The 21,519-nt window shown below is 43.4% G+C and overlaps 1 protein-coding gene across 1 annotated transcript in view; it reads left to right on the forward strand.

The window, feature by feature from the left end:
* Positions 1–1,087: 1,087 nt before the first annotated feature.
* Positions 1,088–21,519, forward strand: part of MYO16 (myosin XVI) — a 397,000-nt gene continuing 376,568 nt past the window's right edge. Inside the window, exon 1 of the mRNA XM_068984571.1 lies at positions 1,088–1,343. Coding sequence (XP_068840672.1) covers positions 1,118–1,343 — 226 coding nt within the window. The 5' untranslated portion in view covers positions 1,088–1,117. The remainder of the gene's footprint in view (positions 1,344–21,519) is intronic.

Genomic DNA, 21,519 nt, shown 5'->3' on the forward strand with positions numbered 1-21,519 from the left:
TGTCATACAGACCATTGATAGCATACATATGTTCTATTCGACTCTCATGAAGAGTCAGACACGACTGAGTGACTGAACTGACTGAACTGATTGATATGTTCTATTTGGAGAAGGAAATGGCAACCCACTCCACTATTCTTGCCTGGAGAATCCCATGAGCAGAGGAGTCTAGTGGGCTACAGTCCATGGGGTCGCAAGGGTCGTATATGACATAGCAACTAAACCACCACCACCATATATGCTATTACATTAGATCAGCAGAGTCATTAGTAGTTTTATAAGGGTGTTTGCAAAGACCTGGAATGGCTTTCTGCCAAAATTTAATGTGTAAGGTTTAGTTGGCATTATTCAATGATAAAGGAGCTTAATGCTGTGGTAAAATATTTAAGCCTTTGGTAGGGATTTAAAGAAAAAGGAAAGGATGGATTGTTAGCAATTAGGTTGAGCAAAACTACATATCTATATCTCTTTTGAAAAGATCCTGATGCTGGGAAAGACTGAGGGCAGGAGGAGAAGGAGACAACAGAGGATGAGATGGTTGAATGGCATCACTGGCTCAATGGACCTACGTTTGGGTAAACTCCAGGAGTTGGTGATGGACAGGGAGGCCTGCTGTGCTACTGTCCATGGGGTCGCAAAGAGTTGGACATGACTGAACGATTGAACTGAACTGAACTGAACTGATATCTCATTATGTCATCTATTTTACTAGTATGCAGTCTTTTTTTTTAGCTTTGATTTTTTTGTTCATCATTTATTTTTTGCATCAGTTTTTATTTTTGTTTCTTTTTGACCATGACCCACAGCATGTGGCATCTTAGTTCCAGGGATCAGCCCATGCCCATGCAGTGGAAGCACAGAGTCCTAACCACTGGACCAGCAGGGACGCCCCTCTTGCAGTCTTGAGTAAGACATCCACTTGCTTTGCTTTTCCAGGAGTCTCTAAAAGGGTCTGTATTAACTGTTGAACACACAGAGAACGGGATGGGTTTCCAACTTGAATGATGAGTGATGCTTGCATTGCTGCTGTCTTGGCTGGAGCGAAAGGTCTACTGACTTTTGCACTGTGTTTCTTTCAGGTTGCTTTCAGCTATGTAACGTTTTCCGATCCCATGAAATGGAAATTGACCAGTGCTTGCTGGAGTCCCTCCCCCTGGGCCAACGGCAGCGGCTGGTGAAACGCATGCGCTGTGAGCAAGTCAAAGCGTACTATGAGCGAGAGAAAGCTTTTCAGAAGCAGGAGGGGCTCCTGAAGAAGCTGAAGCATGGGAAGAAGCAGAAGGTTCACTTTAATCTTGCTGACATGATCCAGGATGCCATTATCCACCATGATGACAAGGAAGGTAATGACTAGACAATCGTTTTCTGAGGTGGCATTTCGTATTGTTTGTTTGCTGTTTTTTGGTGGAGAAGCGCAAGGTAGAATTGCTTTTAAATATGAGAGGTTTTCTATTAACTATATGAAATATTCAAGGAAAAAAATAGCTTTCTTCAGTGAACATAGATAAAGGTCCCAAGTCTCTTGGTAAAGATGAAAAAAGGCAAAATTTTTGTAAAATTGTTCTATATATATATATATTTAAAACTACCTACCTGAAAATCAAGTGATTTCCTTACAGATTGTTCAAGTTGTTAATGAAATTTTTTCCCAATGAAATAGTTCCTGTTGCTAATGAGATTGTGTTACAAAATTTATTATTATCTTATCAGTTCAGTTCAATTCAGTCATGTCCGACTCTTTGTGACCCCATGAATCGCAGCATGCCAGGCCTCCCTGTCCATCACCAACTCCCAGAGTTCACTCAGACTCACGTCCATCAAGTCGGTGATGCCATCCAGTCATCTCATCCTCTGTCATCCCCTTTTCCTCCTGCCCCCAATCCCTCCCAGCATCAGAGTCTTTTCCAATGAGTCAACTCTTTGCATGAGGTGGCCAAAGTACTGGAGTTTCAGCTTTAGCATCATTCCTTCCAAAGAAATCCCAGGGCTGATCTCCTTCAGAATGGACTGGTTGGATTTCCTTGCAGTCCAAGGGACTCTCAAGAGTCTTCTCCAACACCACAGTTCAAAAGCATCAATTCTTTGGTGCTCAGCCTTCTTCACAGTCCAACTCTCACATCCATGCATGACCACTGGAAAAACCATAGCCTTGACTAGACGGACCCTTTGTTGGCAAAGTAATGTCTCTGCTTTTCAATATACTATCTAGGTTGGTCATAACTTTCCTTCCAAGGGGTAAGCGTCTTTTAATTTCATGGCTGCAGTCACCATCTGCAGTGATTTTGGAGCCCCCAAAAATAAAGTCTGATACTGTTTCCACTGTTTCCCCATCTATTTCCCATGAAGTGATGGGACCAGATACCATGATCTTCGTTTTCTGAATGTTGAGCTTTAAGCCAACTTTTTCGCTCTTCTCTTTCACTTTCATCAAGAGGCTTTTTAGTTCCTCTTCACTTTCTGCCATGAGGGTGGTGTCATCTGCATATCTGAGGTTCTTGATATTTCTCCCGGCAATCTTGATTCCAGCTTGTGTTTCTTCCAGTCCAGCATTTCTCATGATGTACTCTGCTGCTGCTGCTGCTAAGTCACTTCAGTCGTGTCCGACTCTGTGTGACCTTATAGATGGCAGCCCACCAGGTTGCCCTGTCCCTGGGATTCTCCAGGCAAGAACCCTGGAGTGGGTTGCCATTTCCTTCTCCAATGCATGAAAGTGAAAAGTGAAAGGGAAGTCACTCAGTCGTATCTGATTCTTAGCGACCCCACGTACTGCAGCCTACCAGGCTCCTCCGTCCATAGGATTTTCCAGGCAAGAGTACCTGAGTGGGGTGCCATTGCATATAAGTTAAATAAGCAGGGTGACAATATACAGCCTTGATGGACTCCTTTTCCTATTTGGAACCAGTCTGTTGTTCCATGTCCAGTTCTAACTGTTGCTTCCTGACCTGCATATAGGTTTCTCAAGAGGCAGGTCAGGCGGTCTGGTATTCCCATCTCTTTCAGAATTGTCCATAGTTTATTGTGATCCACACAGTGAAAGGCTTTGGCATAGTCAATAAAGCAGAAATAGATGTTTTTCTGGAACTCTCTTGCTTTTTCGATAATCCAGTGGATGTTGGCAATTTGATCTCTGGTTCCTCTGCCTTTTCTAGCTGGATAGATATAGTAGTGAAGTCACTTACCTCCAATACTCGCAGGATAGAATAATTGATTGGCTTATCTTTTAAAGTTGGTTGACTTTTAGTATCACATCTTATTAAGAATACACACTTAAATTTTTGGTTGCCCTTACAATGCTACACTGTTTCTCAGTTTTTGTGTATTCTTTTAGATGATGTTTTTGTTTGATTTGCAGTCTTACTTTCCAGAGTTCCAGTGTGAGAGAAACTCTCCAACTTTAGGTTTAAATGCAGAAAGCGTCAAAGAATCAAATATAAGTTAATTTATCTTGATTGTCTCTAAAACTACTGGCTGAATTAATCTGAAGCAAGCATACAAACAGTACAGACCCATGACCCATTAATTACACTTCAAAATAAAAATCCCTGGAAAACAAGTTTTCTATTTTCTTTTTTGTGGGTGGGAGGCGGTAGGCGGCAGGGGGAGTGTAACTCATTTAGCCGAAGAACTGGCCCTTGAGCTACTTATAATTCTAACCTGTCCAGTCTGGAGAAATTAGTAACATTCTTGGCTCCAAAGCTTTCAAAGAGGAATTGTGGATCTTAGAAGACTGACGGTTCATTCTATACAATAATTGCAGTAATAAGAAGACCAAAGCAGTTCTTTTTATGGTTTCGTGTGGGCTTGATAGTCAAACTAGAAGTTATGAGATTTTTTTTTTTTTGGTGATACAGAATGAGTGACAAAGTATGTCCTAGCTGGGAAGGACCTAAGAATCGGCCTAATCTCTTATTTTACACATGAAGGAGCTGAGAGTCAGTCAAGGCGTCAGCTCTTACAGAAGGCTGTCCCAGACCATCTCACCTCCCATTTTATCATTCTCTGCTCGTGTGAAGCTCCTCTTTGAGTGGCCGTCTCCTCTGTGAAGCTGTATGTACATCAAGGGACAAGGGCTTATCTTACAGTTTCAGCATACCCACCTGTCCCTCCCAGTACCTTCCATGGGTGTGAAGGGAAAGAGTGAGTGATTTTTCCAAGTTTACCCAGCAGGTGTTGGTGGAGAAAACCTAAATTTGAATGCAGGTGGATTTGAGACCTATGTTGATTTAAAAGTAAAGAAACAGCAAGAAAATATTTACAAAATTATAAAGCCTTCTATGTAAAATTATTTAATTGCTAAGGCATATCTCTCACGACCCCATGAACTGTAGACTTCCAAGCTCCTCTGTCCATGGGATTTTGTCAGCAAGAATACTGGACTGGGTTGCCATTTCCTTTCCCAGGGTATCTTCCTGACCCAGGGATCGAACTTACATCTCTTCTTTGGTAGTTGAGTTCTATACTACTGAGCTACCAGGGAAGCCCTCTGTGTAAAATAGTTGCAGGAAAAAATTAATACCTAAGTTACTGATGCTGGGAGGGATTGGGGGAAGGAGGAAAAGGGGACGACCGAGGATGAGATGGCTGGATGGCATCATGGACTCGATGGACATGAGTCTGAGTGAACTCTGGGAGATGGTGATGGACAGGGAGGCCTGGTGTGCGGGGATTCATTGGGTCACAAAGAGTCAGACACGACTGAGCGACTGAACTGAACTGAATTGAAGTTACTGTTAATAAGAAATTAAACATTGTAAAATAATAAACCCAGAGAACAAGAGGAAACTCTAATATATTATGTTAGGTACTATAATTTGTGAAAACATGGGAACCATAAAATCTGAATTAATATTTTTAATGAGTTGCTATAAGCATGGAACTGTGCTGTCACTTGGGTAATCAAAGAGCAGGGAGAGAGATGAATCCTATCTTCAGAAAAACTCAAATCTAAGTAGAAAAAGAGAAAAAAATCAGTAAAATAGAAAACAGTGACTAAAAATGAAGTCTGATGGAGGTGGCAGAGTGGGCAACATTTTCTGGTGGCTGTGATTTTTTGAGTGACTCTGATTTTGATGGTTGATTAAAGTTTAGATACTTGAAGGAAGGAAAAGAATAAATCATTCCCCTTGAGCAGCAATGCAGGTGAGCAGCTGCAGAGAGTCGAGAGTCCCACACACAGAGGTCTATCTGAAAGGATTAGTCCATGCCAAGTCGCGTCAGTCGAGTCCAACTCTTTGTGACCCCATGAACTGTAACCCGCCAGGCGCTGCTGTCCATGGGGATTCTCCAGGCAGGAATACTGGAATGGGTTGCCATGCCCTTCTCCAGGAGATCCTCCCCACCCAGGGATTGAACCTGCGTCTTCTGCAGCTCCCGCTTTGGTAGGTGGGTTCTTTGCCTCTAGCACCACCTGGAAAGCCCCGTGTGGTGGGCAGATGGTGGTAAAGGCTGAGGAGTCCACGGTTGCCTTGAAGGTATATGAGGGAAGGGGCATGTCAGGTGAGTGCAGAGACGGGGAGCATCCCAGCTTGATAAACGAGCCAGGGTGGTGGGAGCAGATGAGCAAATGGGGAGACAGGAGAGGAGCCAGACCCCTTGGGGAAGCGGAGGGTTGTGGGATGGCCTCTGGCTGTCGATTCCCACGCCTGCTCAAGCCTTTGGAGAATCTGAGCCGAAGAGAGACCTGCTGTCCCTTGTGAGTTATCAGAACTGGCTTGGCTGCCGCATTTTGAACTCATGGAAGGATTTCCAGGGTAAAAGCGGGGAAATTGGTTGGGAGGCTCTATTGATAAACTCAGCGAGAGATGATGGGGACTTGGACCAAAATGGAACAAGGATGTGGTGAGAAGTAGTCAATTTGGGGATACATTTTTAGAATAGAGCTGACAGGAAATGCTGATGAACCGGTGACGGGGAATATAATAATTTTCCATTGCTGCCATAACAAGTTGTTGCAAATTTAGCAGCTGAAAATAATCTCAGTAATTATCATAGGGTTCCATAGGACAGATGTCTGGTGTGGGTCCCAGTGGGCTGACATCAAGGTTATCATCAGGACTGCTCCCTTCTGGGAGTTTCTATCGGGTAGTCTGTCTGCAGAACCTTTTCAGTTTCTGGAAGCCATCTGCATCCATGAAATCTTAGCCTCCTCCTCCATTGTCAGAATCAGCAGCGGTAGGTTGAACCTGTCTCTCAAGCCTTGAATTCCTCTTGTTTCTTTTCTGTCCTTGCTCACATCTCTCTGACCAGATGTTTTGCCCTCCTCTTCTTCTTTTAGGGGCCCTGTGATTGCACTGGGCTCATCTGTATAATAGAATTCAGAGAAATGGCCCTATTTTAAGGGCAGCTCATTAGCACTCTTAATTCTCTGTCCCCAGATCATGTAGCATATTCACATGCATAACATCAGAAGGTGCAATTCATGGAAGCAAAATCCTACCTGCCATGGGGACTGAGAAGCTCAAGGATGACCTCAAGTTTGTTCTGCCCTGAACAATCAGAAAAATGAAATGCTATTAACTGAGTTAGGGGTGCCTCTAGGAAGTCACAATAAGAGGGGCTGTTGCACCAGCTGGCGATGTCAACTGGAAATAGATGAGCGTACAGGTGGTATCGAAAGCCCAGTGATATTATAGTATCACTTAGGGAATGAGTTTAGATAAAATTATAGGGGTACAAGGACTGGGTCTCAAGGAATTCCAGTATTAAGAGTTGAGTGAAGTGGGGTAAAACCCCCAGAAGAAAGGAGAAAAATGAGGTGAGGGTGCCTTTCTTGGAGTTAAATAATGAGAAATTTTCAAGGAGGGACGAGTAATCAACTATTCCCAATTCTTCTGCTCAGTCCAGTGGGATAAAGGTTGGGTCTTGACCATCAGGCTTAGGAATATGGAGATGATTGGTTTGGCAAATTGTAAGAAGCAGAAATCTTAAAGGTATGAGATCTAACAGAGTGGGAAAACAGAAATGGCCCCAGAGAATATAGAGAGCTCTTTAGAGATTTTTTTTTTGATCAATTGAAGTATAGTTGATTTATAATGTTGTGTTAGTTTCAGATGTACTTCAAAGGGTGCATATATGGGCTATATAAGTATATAATTCTCTCTATATGTAATATATTCTTTTCCTGGTTTATTATAAGATATTGAATACAGTTCCCTATGCTATCAGTTCAGTTCAGTTCAGTCGCTCAGTCGTGTCCAACTCTTTGTGACCCCATGGACGGTAGCACGCCAGGCCTCCCTGTCCATCACCAACTCAAGGTCATGTCCATCGAGTCGGTGATGCCATCCAACCATCTCATTCTCTGTCGTCTCCTCTTCCTACCTTCAATCTTTCCCAGCATCAGGGTCTTTTCCAATGAGTCAATTTGTCACATCAGGTGGCCAAAGTACTGGAGCTTCAGCTCCAGCATCAGTCCTTCCAGTGAATATTCAGGACTGATTTCCTTTAGAATGGACTGGTTGGATCTCCTTGCAGTCCAATGGACTCTCAAGAGTCTTCTCCAACACCACAGTTCAAAAACATCAGTTCGGTGCTCAGCCTTCTTTATGTTCCAACTCTCATATTCACATGTGACTACTGGGAAAACCATAGCTTTGACTAGATGGACCTTTATTTATTTATTATAAAAAGTTATTTAGTTATTAGTTTTGGCAAGCTGGGGCTGCTCCCTAGTTTCGGTTTGTGAGCTTCTCACTGCGGTGGCTTCTCTTGTTGCAGAGTGGGGGCTCTCGAGCACAGGCTCAGTAGTTTTGGCAGGACGGGCTTATTGCACCCTGGCACGTGGGAGACCTCGGTTCAGTTCCTGGATCGGGGAGATCTGCTGAGAAGGAATAGGCTCCCCACTCCTGTTTTCCCGCGCTTCCCTGGTGACTCAGCTGGTAAACAATCTGCCTGCAATGTGGGAGACCTGGGTTCGATGCCTGGGTAGGGAAGATCTCCTGGAGAAGGGAAAGGCTACCCACTCCAGTATTCTGGCCTGGAGAATTCCATGGACTGTGTAGTCCACAGGGTCGCAAAGAGTTGGACACAACTGAGCAACTTTCCCTTCACTATGTGGGATCTTCCCAGACCTGGGATCAAACCCGTGTCTCTTGCATTGGCAGGTGGATTCTTTACCTCTGAGCCACCAGGGAAGCCCCCACCCTGTTTATTCTTTAGGGGTGAAACAGCACAATCAGTTTCTGAAGATTGTTAGAGACAAATGTCCTCAAATACAACTTATATAAGTTTCCTTCTCCCAGGAAAGCATTTCTGTTGCTAATGCAAGCAGAGATGATGTTCATTAACTAAGGTCAATATTGCCATCAAATGATGAAGAAATAGTTGAATGGCTTCAGATTTAGCCAGAGTTTTAATTTGTAGTCAATGATAAACATTTTTAGTGCAGTATTGAAATATAAAAGAAAAATTTCTGTGCACAGAGGTTGTCTTAGCTCTGACTGCCATAACAAAATACTCGAGGCCTGGTGGCTTCAGCAATAGACATTACTTTCTCATGGTTCTGGAGGCTGGAAAGTGTAAGACTGAGATGCTGGCTGATCCGGTTCTTGTTAAGGCTCTCTTTCTGGCTCACAGATGGCTGCCTTCTTACTGTGTACTCCCATGATGGAGAGAAAGAGACTCCTGTGTCTTTTCTTGTAAGGGTACTTATAAGGTAATAAGGTACTTATAAGGTAATCCCATCACAAGGACTCTATCGTCCTGGCCTCACCCAAACCTAACTACCCCCCCAGAGGCTCACAGGTCCTAATTTCACATTGAGGGTATCCGACAGATGAACTTTTGTTGTCCCTATGTTACGTTTCACTGTTTGCAACCCCATGGACTGCAGCACACCAGGGTCCCCTGTCCTTCACTGTCTTCCAGAGTCTGCTCAGATTCATGTCCATCGAGTTGGTGATGCCATCCAATCATCTCATCCTCTGCTGCCCCCTTCTCCTTTTGCCTTCAGTCTTCCCCAGCATCAGGGTCTTTTCCAGTGAGTCAACTTTTTGGATCAGGTGGCCAAAGTATTGGAGGTTCAGCTTCAATGTCAGTCCTTCCAATGGATATTCAGGGTTGATTTCCTTTAGGATGGACTGGTTGGATCTCCTTGCAGTCCATGGGACTCTCAAGAGTCTTCTCCAACACCACAGTCCAAAAGCATCAATTCTTCAGCGCTTAACCTTCTTTATGTTCCAACTCTCACATCCGTACATGACTACTGGAAAAACCACAGCTTTGACTATATGGACCTTCCTTGGCAAAGTGATGTCTCTTCCCTTTTAATACATTGCCTAGGTTTGTCACAGTTTTCATATAGTCACGGTAGTCATACTTTTATTTATTTGTAAGCTACCCACATACTTTAATGTATACATTTATACAATTGAGACACCAAAAAATGTTGCCATCAGAAAACAACATTCCATTTGAATTATTTTAAAAACTTTGCAGAGCATGTATTTGCTTAAATTATTTTGTCACTTAGTCTCAAGTTCTTTCATTGGCCTACTGAGTGGGTGTGTGCTAAGCTGCTTCAGTTGTGTTCAACTCTTTGTGACCCCATGGACTGTAGCCCACCAGGCTCCTCTGTCCATGGGATTCTCCAGGCAAGAATACTGAAGTGGGTTGCCATGCCCTCCTCCAGGGGATCTTCCCGACCCAGGGATCAAACCTGGGTCTCTTATGTCTGCTTGCACTGGGACGCGGGTTCTTAGCACTACCACCACCTGGAAAGCCCCGAGGCTTGCTGAGTATAAGGGATCAAACATACTTTGTCAAAGGACAACATGTTATATGTGCTGAGGTTTATGGTGTCTCATTAACAAGAAATTCACAGATTTCTGTTTAACTTTCTAAATGTTGCCTCTTTGTAAGTATAAATTTAGTGTCTTCAACACTTTATTGTTCTCTTCAGGGAGATAGTGATTTTTTTAGTGTGTAATCTGTCATTTTAATGTATTCCATCAATTTAAAATGTGCTCAATAATTCTTTTCCATCTAGGAAGCAAATTTTTTTCTAAATTGTTTTAGGGGTTTTAATTTAACTCTCTTTGAGTTATACCAAGTTAGAGAGAGAAAGAGAGAGAGAAAATTTCTCTATATGAACAAAATATTTAAATGGGAATGCAATTCCTCTGTTAGAATTGCTACCCCTAGATACCAGTTTTTAATTAGTCCACAATATGCTTTGACTAAAAGTAATGTGAACGTCAGTGGACTGACTTCATTATGTGTTTGCTGTTTAGCATTCTACAGATGTTTTCAACAGGGTTTGTTCCCTATATAATTTTAGTCACTTAGTCTTTCAACAACCATATTCAGTAGGTACAAGAATGTTCTCTCCTTTGTGTGTGTGAGGACATTGAACCTTAGAAGAATTCATGGTTTTTTTTCCACAACGCTACACTGTCTCTTAAGTTAGTTTCTTTAAAAAAAAAAAAAAAATCACTTTGTTAAGATAAGAGTGACATGCAATTGTCGTGTGCATTTAATGTAGCGTCTTCATGAGTTTGGAGATACATGGACATCTGAGAAACCATTACGAGAATCAAGGCCATAAACATCTATCACCTCCAGAAGTTTCCTCCCACACTCCCTTAACACTGTTCATTAGCTTTTCTTCTTTTGTGGTGAGAGCACTATAGTAGCGCCCCTCAAGCTTATCTCTGATGGTGAAATGAGCTGAACCAGCCACTCCATTGACCTCCTCCTCCGGCCGTCTGAGTTTCTTATCCTGGGTAGGTGAACGGTCAGTCCCCTGTAAAGGGAACGGCCACAGGGGTGGACGGATATGCTCTCGTGTGTTCCCTCCTCTTCCGTGACCAGCTCCCCTCCCTTTTTCCCTTCTTTTTACAGTTTAAAACGATTTATTCATTAGTTTGCATATAAAGTATCCACTGAGAGCCTGCTTTATTCCCGATACCCAGAGTGCTTGAAAGCACAGTTATAGACCTGTAATGTCAAGCTTCATTTCTATCTCCACTCCATATAACTGAAAGTTTTACGTCGTCACTTAGGAAAAAGGAAGCTATGAAATTATAGGCACGTGAGACCCTGTTTTCTTCTCCTGCCTCTCCAGCCCCTGGTCCTTGGTTTCCTGGAAGGCTGTGGCCTAAAGTCATGAGCCAAAGCTTTGAGCTGAATTCTTCTCGTCCCGCCCATCTTCCCTGGAAGGTTCCCCTTTCCCTACTGCATATACCTTCACCCGCTGTGACGATTCCCAAATCATATTTAGTTCTTTCTTCTCAGCTCCGGATCCCTCCATTCTGATGGCCTCACACTTCTAACTTCTTCTGTTCAAAATTGAGTACTTGTCCCCATATTTTTCCCAATCCCAGACTCCTGTTTTCTGTTTCAGTTAATGTCACCCCCCTTCCCCACCTTCTGGTCCAGATATCTGGAGGTCACATTGATTTAGGCGCACATTTGTGAAGTGCTAATGGTTGTACCTCCCCTGAATAGTTTATGGGTAATGTCAGATGTCTGCATATTATCCAGAGGCTTCTAAGAATATGCTAGAATGCAGTGAATGCTTAGTACCTATTGGATCATCTCCTAAGAGGTTCTGCTTAGAATTTCACAAGTAGATCATTGGGGACCAAGTGTGAAGCCTTGGGTCAAAGAATGCATTTCGTATATTCTTTATGTGTTTCATAGATGAAAAAATGAAATGAGACTGCAGTTAGTAAAGCTCCTAGCCCTTTCCCTACATTTACTGGATTGGCTCAGAATTTAAAATTCTGAAGTCGTTGGCTACATCATAAATTAATTTAAATTTTAAAAATTTGTATGAAATTTATATTCAGTTTTTTTTTAGTATCTAGAGTATAAATGGAGGAGCCAATTAAGATTTTTCACTGTTACCATTTAATGATACAATCTTTTAAAAATATTGTTATTTATTTTAAAATTTTTTACTGGAATAAAATTGCCTTAAAATATTGTGTTAGTTTCTGCTGTAAAATGAATCAGCTGCATGTTTGCATATATGCTCTCCCTCTTGAACCTCCCTCCCATCCTCACCATCCCACCCATCTAGGTCATCATTAGGAACATGATCCCTGGGCTCTGGTGGCGTTTCCCCAGTGGAGACTCTGGATTTTTACCAAATGCAGCCTTGTTCTCTCTCTCCAACCTCCCTGTCACCAGCTGCACAAATAGGCAGTTGGAAAATGACGGTCCATTGACAAATTTAAGCTAATACGTACAGAAATGATACCAAGACTCTCCCGACATGAGAAGAGTGACTGAATCTAATGAGTCAGTACCCAGTCCTTGTTCCCAGCTTGCATTTGTTCTCAACATAGTTGTGATGCGTGTTAAGTACTCCACAAGGACACATATGCCTAGAACTTAAAATTAGGAGGATTTACTTGCCATGGGCTTTCCTGGTGGCTCAGATGGTGAAGAATCTGCCTGCAGTGCAGGAGACTGGGATTTATCTCTGGGTCATAGAAGATCCCCTGGAGTAGGAGATGGCAACTCACTCCAGTATTCTTGCCTGAAAAGTTCCATGAACACAGGAGCCTGGCAGGCTGTTGTCAATGGGGATGTAAAGAGTTGGACATGACCGAATGACTGAGCATACGCACGCATTTCAAAACAGGCTATAATATCATAAATAGCCTCAAATTAAGTGCATTTAAATTCTGTTGGATTCTGTATGAATTGAATGAGTGCCTTAGTAGTTCACCAATACCAAATGCATATCCTGAGAAGTATTAATTATTTTAAATGCCTGCCATGTAATCACAGCTTTACTGGGTACTGAGAGTAATTGAAAAAAAAAAAAAAACTAGAGAAAAAATTGTGCTTCATAAGCAATTATAATCTAGGTGGAAAGATACACTGTTCTTTAAAAAAGAAATTAGAAGTTCTATCTTCTTAAAAGCAATTTCACTGGGCATTTGTTGGGCTGAGGTGAGGAATAGATGAATCAGAAACTCTGCTCTTTGGGAAAATTTCAGACTTCAGTAGGAAGAGAGAAACGGACTTTTTGGTTGGGAAAAACAGCTTGAAGGCAGAGAAAAACAGTTTTCATATAGGAGAGCGTCATGGCAGAAGTTAGCACCAAGAGTTTTAACTCTGCATTTAGAGTGATGGGTTTAATCCTAACCCCAAAACTTAGGAGCCGTTGTGTCTCAGGTCAGGGACAGGCCACCTTCCTATTCTCACCTTCCTCTTCTGTAAATTAGGTTAAGAGGCAGAGATGACCATCTCTCATAAGTGCTTGTAAGGATTAGTTAAATAATGCATACAAAGAACTTATATCTGTCATGTATTCAGTTCAGTTCAGTTGCTCAGTCATGTCCGACTCTGCAACCCCATGAATCCAGCACGCCAGGGGTCCCTGTCCATCACCATCTCCTGGAATTCACTCAGATTCATGACCATCGAGTCCATGATGCCATCCAGCCATCTCATCCTCTGTCGTCCCCTTCTTCTGCCCCCAATCCCTCCCAGCATCAAAGTCTTTTCCAATGAGTCAGCTCTTCACATGAGATGGCCAAAGTACTGGAGCTTCAGCTTTAGCATCATTCCTTCCAAAGAAATCCAGGGCTGATCTCCTGCAGAATGGACTGGTTGGATCTCCTTGCAGTCCAAGGGACTCTCAAGAGTCTTCTCCAACACCACAGTTCAACAGCATCAATTCTTTGGCACTCAGCCTTCTTCATAGTCCAACTCTCACATCCATACATGACCACAGGAAAAACCATAGCCTTGACTAGACGGACCTTAGTTGGCAAAGTAATGTCTCTGCTTTTCAATATACTATCTAGGTTGGTCATAACTTTTCTTCCAAGGAGTAAGCATCTTTTAATTTCATGGCTGCAGTCACCATCTGCAGTGATTTTGGAGCCCAAAAAAATAAAGTCTGACACTGTTTCCACTGTTTCCCCATCTATTTCCCATGAAATGATGGGACCAGATACCATGATCTTCGTTTTCTGAATGTTGAGCTTAAAGCCAACTTTTTCGCTCTTCTCTTTCACTTTCATCAAGAGGCTTTTTAGTTCCTCTCCACTTTCTGCCATAAGGGTGGTGTCATCTGCATATCTGAGGTTATTGATATTTCTCCCGGCAATCTTGATTCCAGCTTATGTTTTTTCCAGCCCAGCATTTCTCATGATGTACTCTGCGTAGAAGTTAAATAAGCAGGATGACAATATACAGCCTTGATGGACTCCTTTTCCTATTTGGAACCAGTCTGCTGTTCCATGTCCAGTTCTAACTGTTGCTTCCTGACCTGCATACAGATTTCTCAAGAGGCAGGTTAGGTGGTCTGGTATTCCCATCTCTTTCAGAATTTTCCACAGTTTCTTGTGATCCACACAGTCAAAGGCTTTGGCATAGTCAATAAAGCAGAACTAGATGTTTTTCTGGAACTCTCTTGTTTTTTCCATGATCCAGCGGATGTTGGCAATTTGACCTCTGGTTCCTCTGCCTTTTCTAAAACCAGCTTGAACATCAGGGAGTTCACGGTTCATGTATTGCTGAAGCCTGGCTTGGAGAATTTTGAGCATTACTTTACTAGCGTGTGAGATGAGTGCAATTGTGTGGTAGTTTGAGCATTCTTTGGCATTGCCTTTCTTTGGGACTGGAATGAAAACTGACCTTTTCCAGTCCTGTGGCCACTGCTGAGTTTTCCAAGTTTGCTGACATATTGAGTGTAGCACTTTCACAGCATCATCTTTCAGGATTTGAAACAACTCAACTGGAATTCCATCACCTCCACTAGCTTTGTTCATAGTGATGCTTTCTAAGGCCCACTTGACTTCACATTCCAAGATGTCTGGCTCTAGATTAGTGATCACATCATCATGATTATCTGGGTCGTGAAGATCTTTTTTGTACAGTTCTTCTGTGTATTCTTGCCACCTCTTCTTAATATCTTATGCTTCTGTTAGGTCCATACCATTTCTGTCCTTTATGGAGCCCATCTTTGCATGAAATGTTCCCTTGGTATCTCTAATTTTCTTGAAGAGATCTCTAGTCTTCCCCATTCTGTTCTTTTCCTCTATTTCTTTGCATTGATCACTGAGGAAGGCTTTCTTATCTCTTCTTGCTATTCTTTGGAACTCTGCATTCAGATGCTTATATCTTTCCTTTTCTCCTTTGCTTTTCACCTCTCTTCTTTTCACAGCTATTTGTAAGGCCTCCCCAGACAGCTGTTTTGCTTTTTTGCATTTCTTTTCCATGGGGATGGTCTTGATCCCTGTCTCCTGTACAATGTCACAAACCTCATTCCATAGTTCATCAGGCACTCCATCTGTCAGATCTAGTTGTGTAAATCTATTTCTCACTTCCACTGTATAATCATAAGGGATTTGATTTAGGTCATACCTGAATGGTCTAGCGGTTTTCCCTACTTTCTTCAATTTGAATATGAATTTGGCAATCAAGATCTGAGCCACAGTCAGCTCCTGGTCTTGTTTCTGTTGACAGTATAGAGCTTCTCCATCTTTGGCTGCAAAGAATATAATCAATCTGATTTCGGTGTTGACCATCTGGTGATGTCCATGAATAGAGTCTTCTCTTGTGTTGTTGGAAGAGGTGTTTGCTATGACCAGTGCATTTTCTTGGCAAAACTCTATTAGTCTTTGCCCTGCTTCATTCCACATTCCAAGGCCAAATTTGCCTGTTACTCCAGGTGTTTCCTGACTTCCTACTTTTGCATTCTAGTCCCCTATAATGAAAAGGACATCTTTTTTGGGTGTTAGTTCTAAAAGGTCTTGTAGGTCTTCATAAAACCGTTCAACTTCAGCTTCTTCAGCATTACTGGTTGGGGCATAGACTTGGATAACTGTGATATTGAATGGTTTGCCTTGGAAACGAACAGAGATCATTCGTCATTTTTGAGATTGCATCCAAGTACTGCATTTCAGACTCTTTTGTTGACCATGATGGCTACTCCATTTCTTCTGAGGGATTCCTGCCCACAGTAGTAGATATAATGGTCATCTGAGTTAAATTCACCCATTCTAGTCCATTTTAGTTCGCTGATTCCTAGAATGTTGACATTCACCCTTGCCATCTCTTGTTTGACCACTTCCAATTTTCCTTGATTCATGGACCTGACATTCCAGGTTCCTATACAATACTGCTCTTTACAGCATCAGACGTTGCTTCTATCACCAGTCACACCCACAACTGGGTATTGTTTTTGCTTTGGCTCCATCCCTTCATTCTTTCTGGAGTTATTTCTCCACTGATCTCCAGTAGCATCCTGGGCACCTACTGACCTGGGGAGTTCCTCTTTCAGTATCCTATCATTTTACCTTTTCATTTTGTTCATGGGGTTCTCAAGGCAAGAATACTGAAGTGGCTTGCCATTCCCTTCTCCAGTGGACCACATTCTGTCAGACCTCTCCACCATGACCCGCTTTTGGGTTGCCCCACAGCCATGGCTTGATTTCATTGAGTTAGACAGGGCTGTGGTCCTAGTGTGATTAGATTGACTGGTTTTCTGTGAGTATGGTTTCAGTGTGTCTGCCCTCTGATGCCCTCTTGCAACACCTACCATCTTACTTGGGTTTCTCTTACCTTGGGCGTGGGGTATCTCTTCACGGCTGCTCCAGCAAAGCACAGCGGCTGCTCCTTACCTTAGACAAGGGGTATCTCCTCACTGCCGCCCTTCCTGGCCTTCAGCGTGGGACAGCTCCTCTAGGCCCTCCTGTTCCTGCGCAGCCACCGCTCCTCGGGTTGCTCCTCCCGGCTACCTGCCGTGGCCTCGGGCGTGGGTGGCTCCTCCCAGCTGCCGCCCCTGGCCTTAGGCTCGGGGTGGTTCCTCAGGGTCACCGCCCCTGGCCTCGGGCGCGAGGTGGCTTCTCCCGGCCGTCCCTGACCTCGGACGTGGGGTGTCTCTTCCCGGCTGCCACTGGCCTCGGAGGCGGAGTAGCTCCTCCCGGCTGCTACCCTGACCTCGGACGGGGGGTGTCTCCTCCCGGCCGCCGCTGACCTCGGACGCCGGGTAGCTCTTCTCGGCCACCGCCCCTGACCTCAGATGCAGGGTGGCTCCTCCCAGCTGTTCCTGCGCCGTCACAACCTGGCACTCTGGGCCGCTGTCCCTGACTTCGGACGTGGGGTAGCTCTCGGCCGGGCTTAGTGCTGTTATTATGACTTGAAAGGGGACTAAGTGATGTCGCTGTTGAAATAGGTGGAGCACTCCAACCTCAGGACCTTTGAGCATCTCAGAATTAAACAGAAAAAGGCATTTCTTTTGTAGGGAGGAGTCAGCAGGGCTAGAAGAACTTTTGTGAGGTAAAGGCTTTAGATGCTTGTGAACCTTCACGTTTCCAGCGTGCATGTTGTCACCCCTTTCCTCTCCATGGACAAGGACTCAAAGCTTTTGCTGGCTATCTGAAGGAATGGCAATACGGCAGCAAGAGCACCAACAGGGCAGCATGGGCATAAAGCTGGAAACTAACCATTTAGGAATGCCCACGTGTGTGCCCAGTCGCTTCAGTCATGTCCAAGTCTGGACTGTAGCCCACCAGGCTCTTCTGTTCATGGGATTCTCCAGGCAAGAACACTGGAGTGGGTTGCCATGCCCACCTCCAATTAGGTATCATACCTTTCTTTTTTTTAAATATCATTTCCTACATGAATATAAGAAAAAGTGTGAAAGAGAAATATTGGATTAAAAAGTACATTAAAAAATTAACCCAGTAGTTTTCATATTTTAGGGGAGAGAAAGACTGGTAGTGAATTCTGGTATATGCAAGAAAATATTGTCTTACATTTTTACAGTCTGTGTCAATGTCTTATTCTATATGAAGTTGCTTCCTAGACTCGATATCTTTTGGCTAATGTGAATGTCTCTTGAGAATTAGTGGCAGAATCTAACATCTGCAATTTCTCAGTCTGCATACTCTCAAGTTTTCATTAAATTGAGACTGAAAAAGAAAACAACTATTCTAGTTCACTGAATTAATACGATGGCTGAGGTCTTCAGTCCATCACAGTTTAGATAGCATTGCTGCCACTGGTATAAACCTAGAGTTCTCTGAGTCGTTGTGCTTAGAATAGGCTATGGAGAAAGAAAGAAAAAAACAAACCTGGTAGTTTTCATAGAAAAAAGGCTCAGTCTGTCAGAGGCCCAGATTGCTGCTGAGGGTACAAGAGCAGCAGTGAGACAGTCTGTAGATCACGTTTGCCCTCAACAGTATGACTGTTGTACACTCCAAAGTAAGGTGTTTTACATGGAAACTGTATATTTGCCACTTATAAGAGCAGAGAAGTCATTTAGTGCATGTAGGAATGGACAGAATGTATTATCAGAGGTTTTACTGAGAATTGTTAACATGCAGACAGTTTCTAAGCATTAGAAGCTTAAGAATGCTGCTTTATAAAGCAGCACATTGCAGACCCACTCGGGAGGCCACTCCCTCTGGCCTTCTCAAGGTCATCATTCGCCCAGGTTCTCCTTCATTGTTCACAGCACAAGATCGTTTGCATGGAAAAAAATACGTTGTAATATTTTCCAAAGTGATAAGAAAAGAAAACTAAACTAAACCATTCCCCTTTCATTTCATTGGTTTCTTTTTTACCAAAATTCCTCAGAATTTGTCCATATTTTTCTTCCTTTTCGTTGTACTTATCACTATGCAACAAATCCCTTGCTTGTTTGTCTGTCTTCTCCCTGTGGAATGGAGAACTACACGAGCAAATATTTTATATGGATATTCATGTTTTCTCATAAGAGATATCTAAAACCATGCAGGTTCTTTTTGTTTCCCTTTTTGTACATTTGGAGTGCAGTTAGGCATCTCAGAGCCTTTCTCCCTGTAACTCAGTTACTCTTCACAGTGCTTCATAATTTCCTTTTTCTGATGCTACTTTTCATTTCTCTATTTTGTGGGTCGTCGACAATGCTGCCCCAAGAGTGGTCCCGCGAGGGCAGCATTGCCCACACCTGGACTGGCCTTGTCCCAGACCCGCTGAATCTGAAACTCTGGAGTGGGACAGGAAGCTGTGTTCCAAGAGACCTTCTGGGGATTCTGCTGTGCTTCCCAACGGGGCATGTCTGTCACACTTACTCTTGGGATTCGCTGAAATTCTCTGTCCAAGGGCCAAAGAAGGTACACATTTCACCGTCTGTGGGGCCATGACAGGCAGGTAATAGTCCTGTCTCAGGCCCCAGCTGTCCCTGTGAAGAGCATGATGAACCTGATCCAACAGAGATGCTGCCAGGCCTTGAGTATAAGGCTGGCTTCCCGTTCCTCTTAGTTTCTTTGTTACTTATTCTTATCTTCATCTCAAAATGTCTGTATTCTATTCATCTTTCAAGACTTGAATTAAGTAATCTCTGATTTCTGAAACAACAGTAATACTATTTCTCCTTGTCAATCCCCAAAGAAAGTCTCCTTTGCATTTGGTTCATGGATCTGGATTCACTTCCTTACATCTGCTTCTAATGTCGTTCTTGATATAACTGCCTGTCTTCCCTATTCTGTGCAACTCACGACAAAGCTATGTCTTCAGTCACTTTCTGTCCCAAGTTGCAGCTGCTGGTTCAGAGTAGGAAGCCCTCTCTTTTCCTTCCTCACTGCAGCAGCTCCTGAGAATAGAGTAGAGTGCTACAGCCTGATTTAGCAATGTCTGGAAATACAGAAAAAAATAAAAAATGAAAAACCCACACGTTACAATCCATGACCAAACTCTCACGGGGGGCATCTACAGGCAAAAATCTGTGTCTGATAAATGAGCTGCTTCACCTGGAATTGGCGTGTGATATAAGAAGCTGTAAGTCCACCTCATTCCAGCTGTGTAATTCTAGAAGCCATTTCTGAAGACCCTGGGGTGACATAGATTTGACAATTGCCTCTATTTCCTTCTCAATTGGAACTGATTCTATAGGAAAACAAGATTACCTTCTGGCTCTAATAAAATGAGGATCACAAACGCAATTTTATGTCCAAGTTGAATTTTAGGAAGATAAAGCTTGATGTTAAGCCTGAGAATTCAGGCCCTTGGCATTCATCCTCTGAATTTCCTTTCCAACTAGGACAACTGGTAGGAGCAACATGCTTTCTGCTTTTAGAAACTCTTGAGGATTTGAAATGAGTTGCCTTCTTCAACACTGCAGAAAGGGTGTATGAACTGGATGACAATATGGTGCCACTTGAGGAATTTTACCTTTTAATTTTTTAACCAACTTGTGGGATTGTCTTCAGGAGGAAACGTGTTGTGTATCTGTCTATGTGGGCTGCCATAACAACATGCTGCAGAATGAAAGCTGTAAACATCAGATATTAATCTTATTGCAGTTTGGGGCACATTTGCTTTCTGGCAAGAGCTCTCTTCCTGGCCTATAGATGGGCGACTTCTGTACCGTTGCATGACTCTCCCTTGACACCTGCAGAGAAGATGAGCTCTCTTGTGTCTCTTGATATGTGGACACCAATCCTATTAGACCAGGGCTCCACTCTTGTGGCCTCATGTAACTTTACCTCCTCAAGGGTGTCCTCCCAGGTGGTGAAGTGGTAAAGAACCTGTGTGCCATCAATGCCGGGGACATAAGAAATGCAGGTTCGATCCTTGGGTGAGGAAGATCCCCTGGAGGAAGGCATGGAAACCTCCTCCGGTATTCTTGCCTGGGAAATCCCACGGACAGAGGGTCCTGGCGGCCTACAGTCCATGGGGTCACAGGGTCAGACACGACTGACCTGAGCACGCAAACCTGTATTCCAGCTACGGTTCCAGTGTGTATTAGTACTTCAGCACACCGATCTGGGGAGGACACAGCTCTGTTCACAAAGGTGTGTTTTGTTTGATTCTCGTTTCTTTTTAAATATTAGTTTGTTAGTCTTTTGGTTGGAAGGTGATTGCCTTCCAGTGTGGTGTTGGTTTCTTGCCACCACATCTATGTGTGTGTACACATCCATCGCCTCCCTCTTGGCCTCTTTGCCCTCTCTCGTGCAGAGCTCTAGGCTGGGCGCCCGTGTTCCGCAGCAGTTGCGCTTGTTGTCTGTTTTACACACGTTAGTGTATACATGTCAGTGCTGCTTTCTCGATTCGTCCCACCTTCTCCTTCCCTCGAGTGCTCGTTTCAAGGCTGCGTTTGTTCTTGGCCCTCTGGAAGGTGGACATCAAGATGAAATTAGATGTGTAGGCGATTTGGTGGGAGGGGGAAACACCAGCAAGGGGACAAGGGGAAGGATGCAGAGGCACCTGGAGGAGCCTTCAGAACGAGATGCCGGTGTGAGCCGGCTGTGTTAGTGAGCTGAGGCTGCCGTGGCTTTCGAACACGGGCTGGCGGCTGAAGGACAGGCAGATGTTTCCTCATATTTCTGAAGCCTTGAAATCAAGCATCAAGGTGTCAGCATCATGCAAGTCAACTCAACGTCTTTGAGTTTCAAGTTTCTTACCTGTTAGATGGAGTTGATACTAGTTTGCAAGCATGTAAAGATTGGACATTAGGTAGATACTTATTAAATGGCAGCTTTCTTATTGTTCAGAATGAGCATTGTCACTATATTTGTTATAACTCATAATTATCACTAGGAAGATATGATTAAAATAGCGTCCTAAACT

The sequence above is a fragment of the Capricornis sumatraensis genome, chromosome 12 (genome assembly GCF_032405125.1).
Source record: "Capricornis sumatraensis isolate serow.1 chromosome 12, serow.2, whole genome shotgun sequence".
Taxonomy (NCBI): Eukaryota; Metazoa; Chordata; class Mammalia; order Artiodactyla; family Bovidae; genus Capricornis; species Capricornis sumatraensis.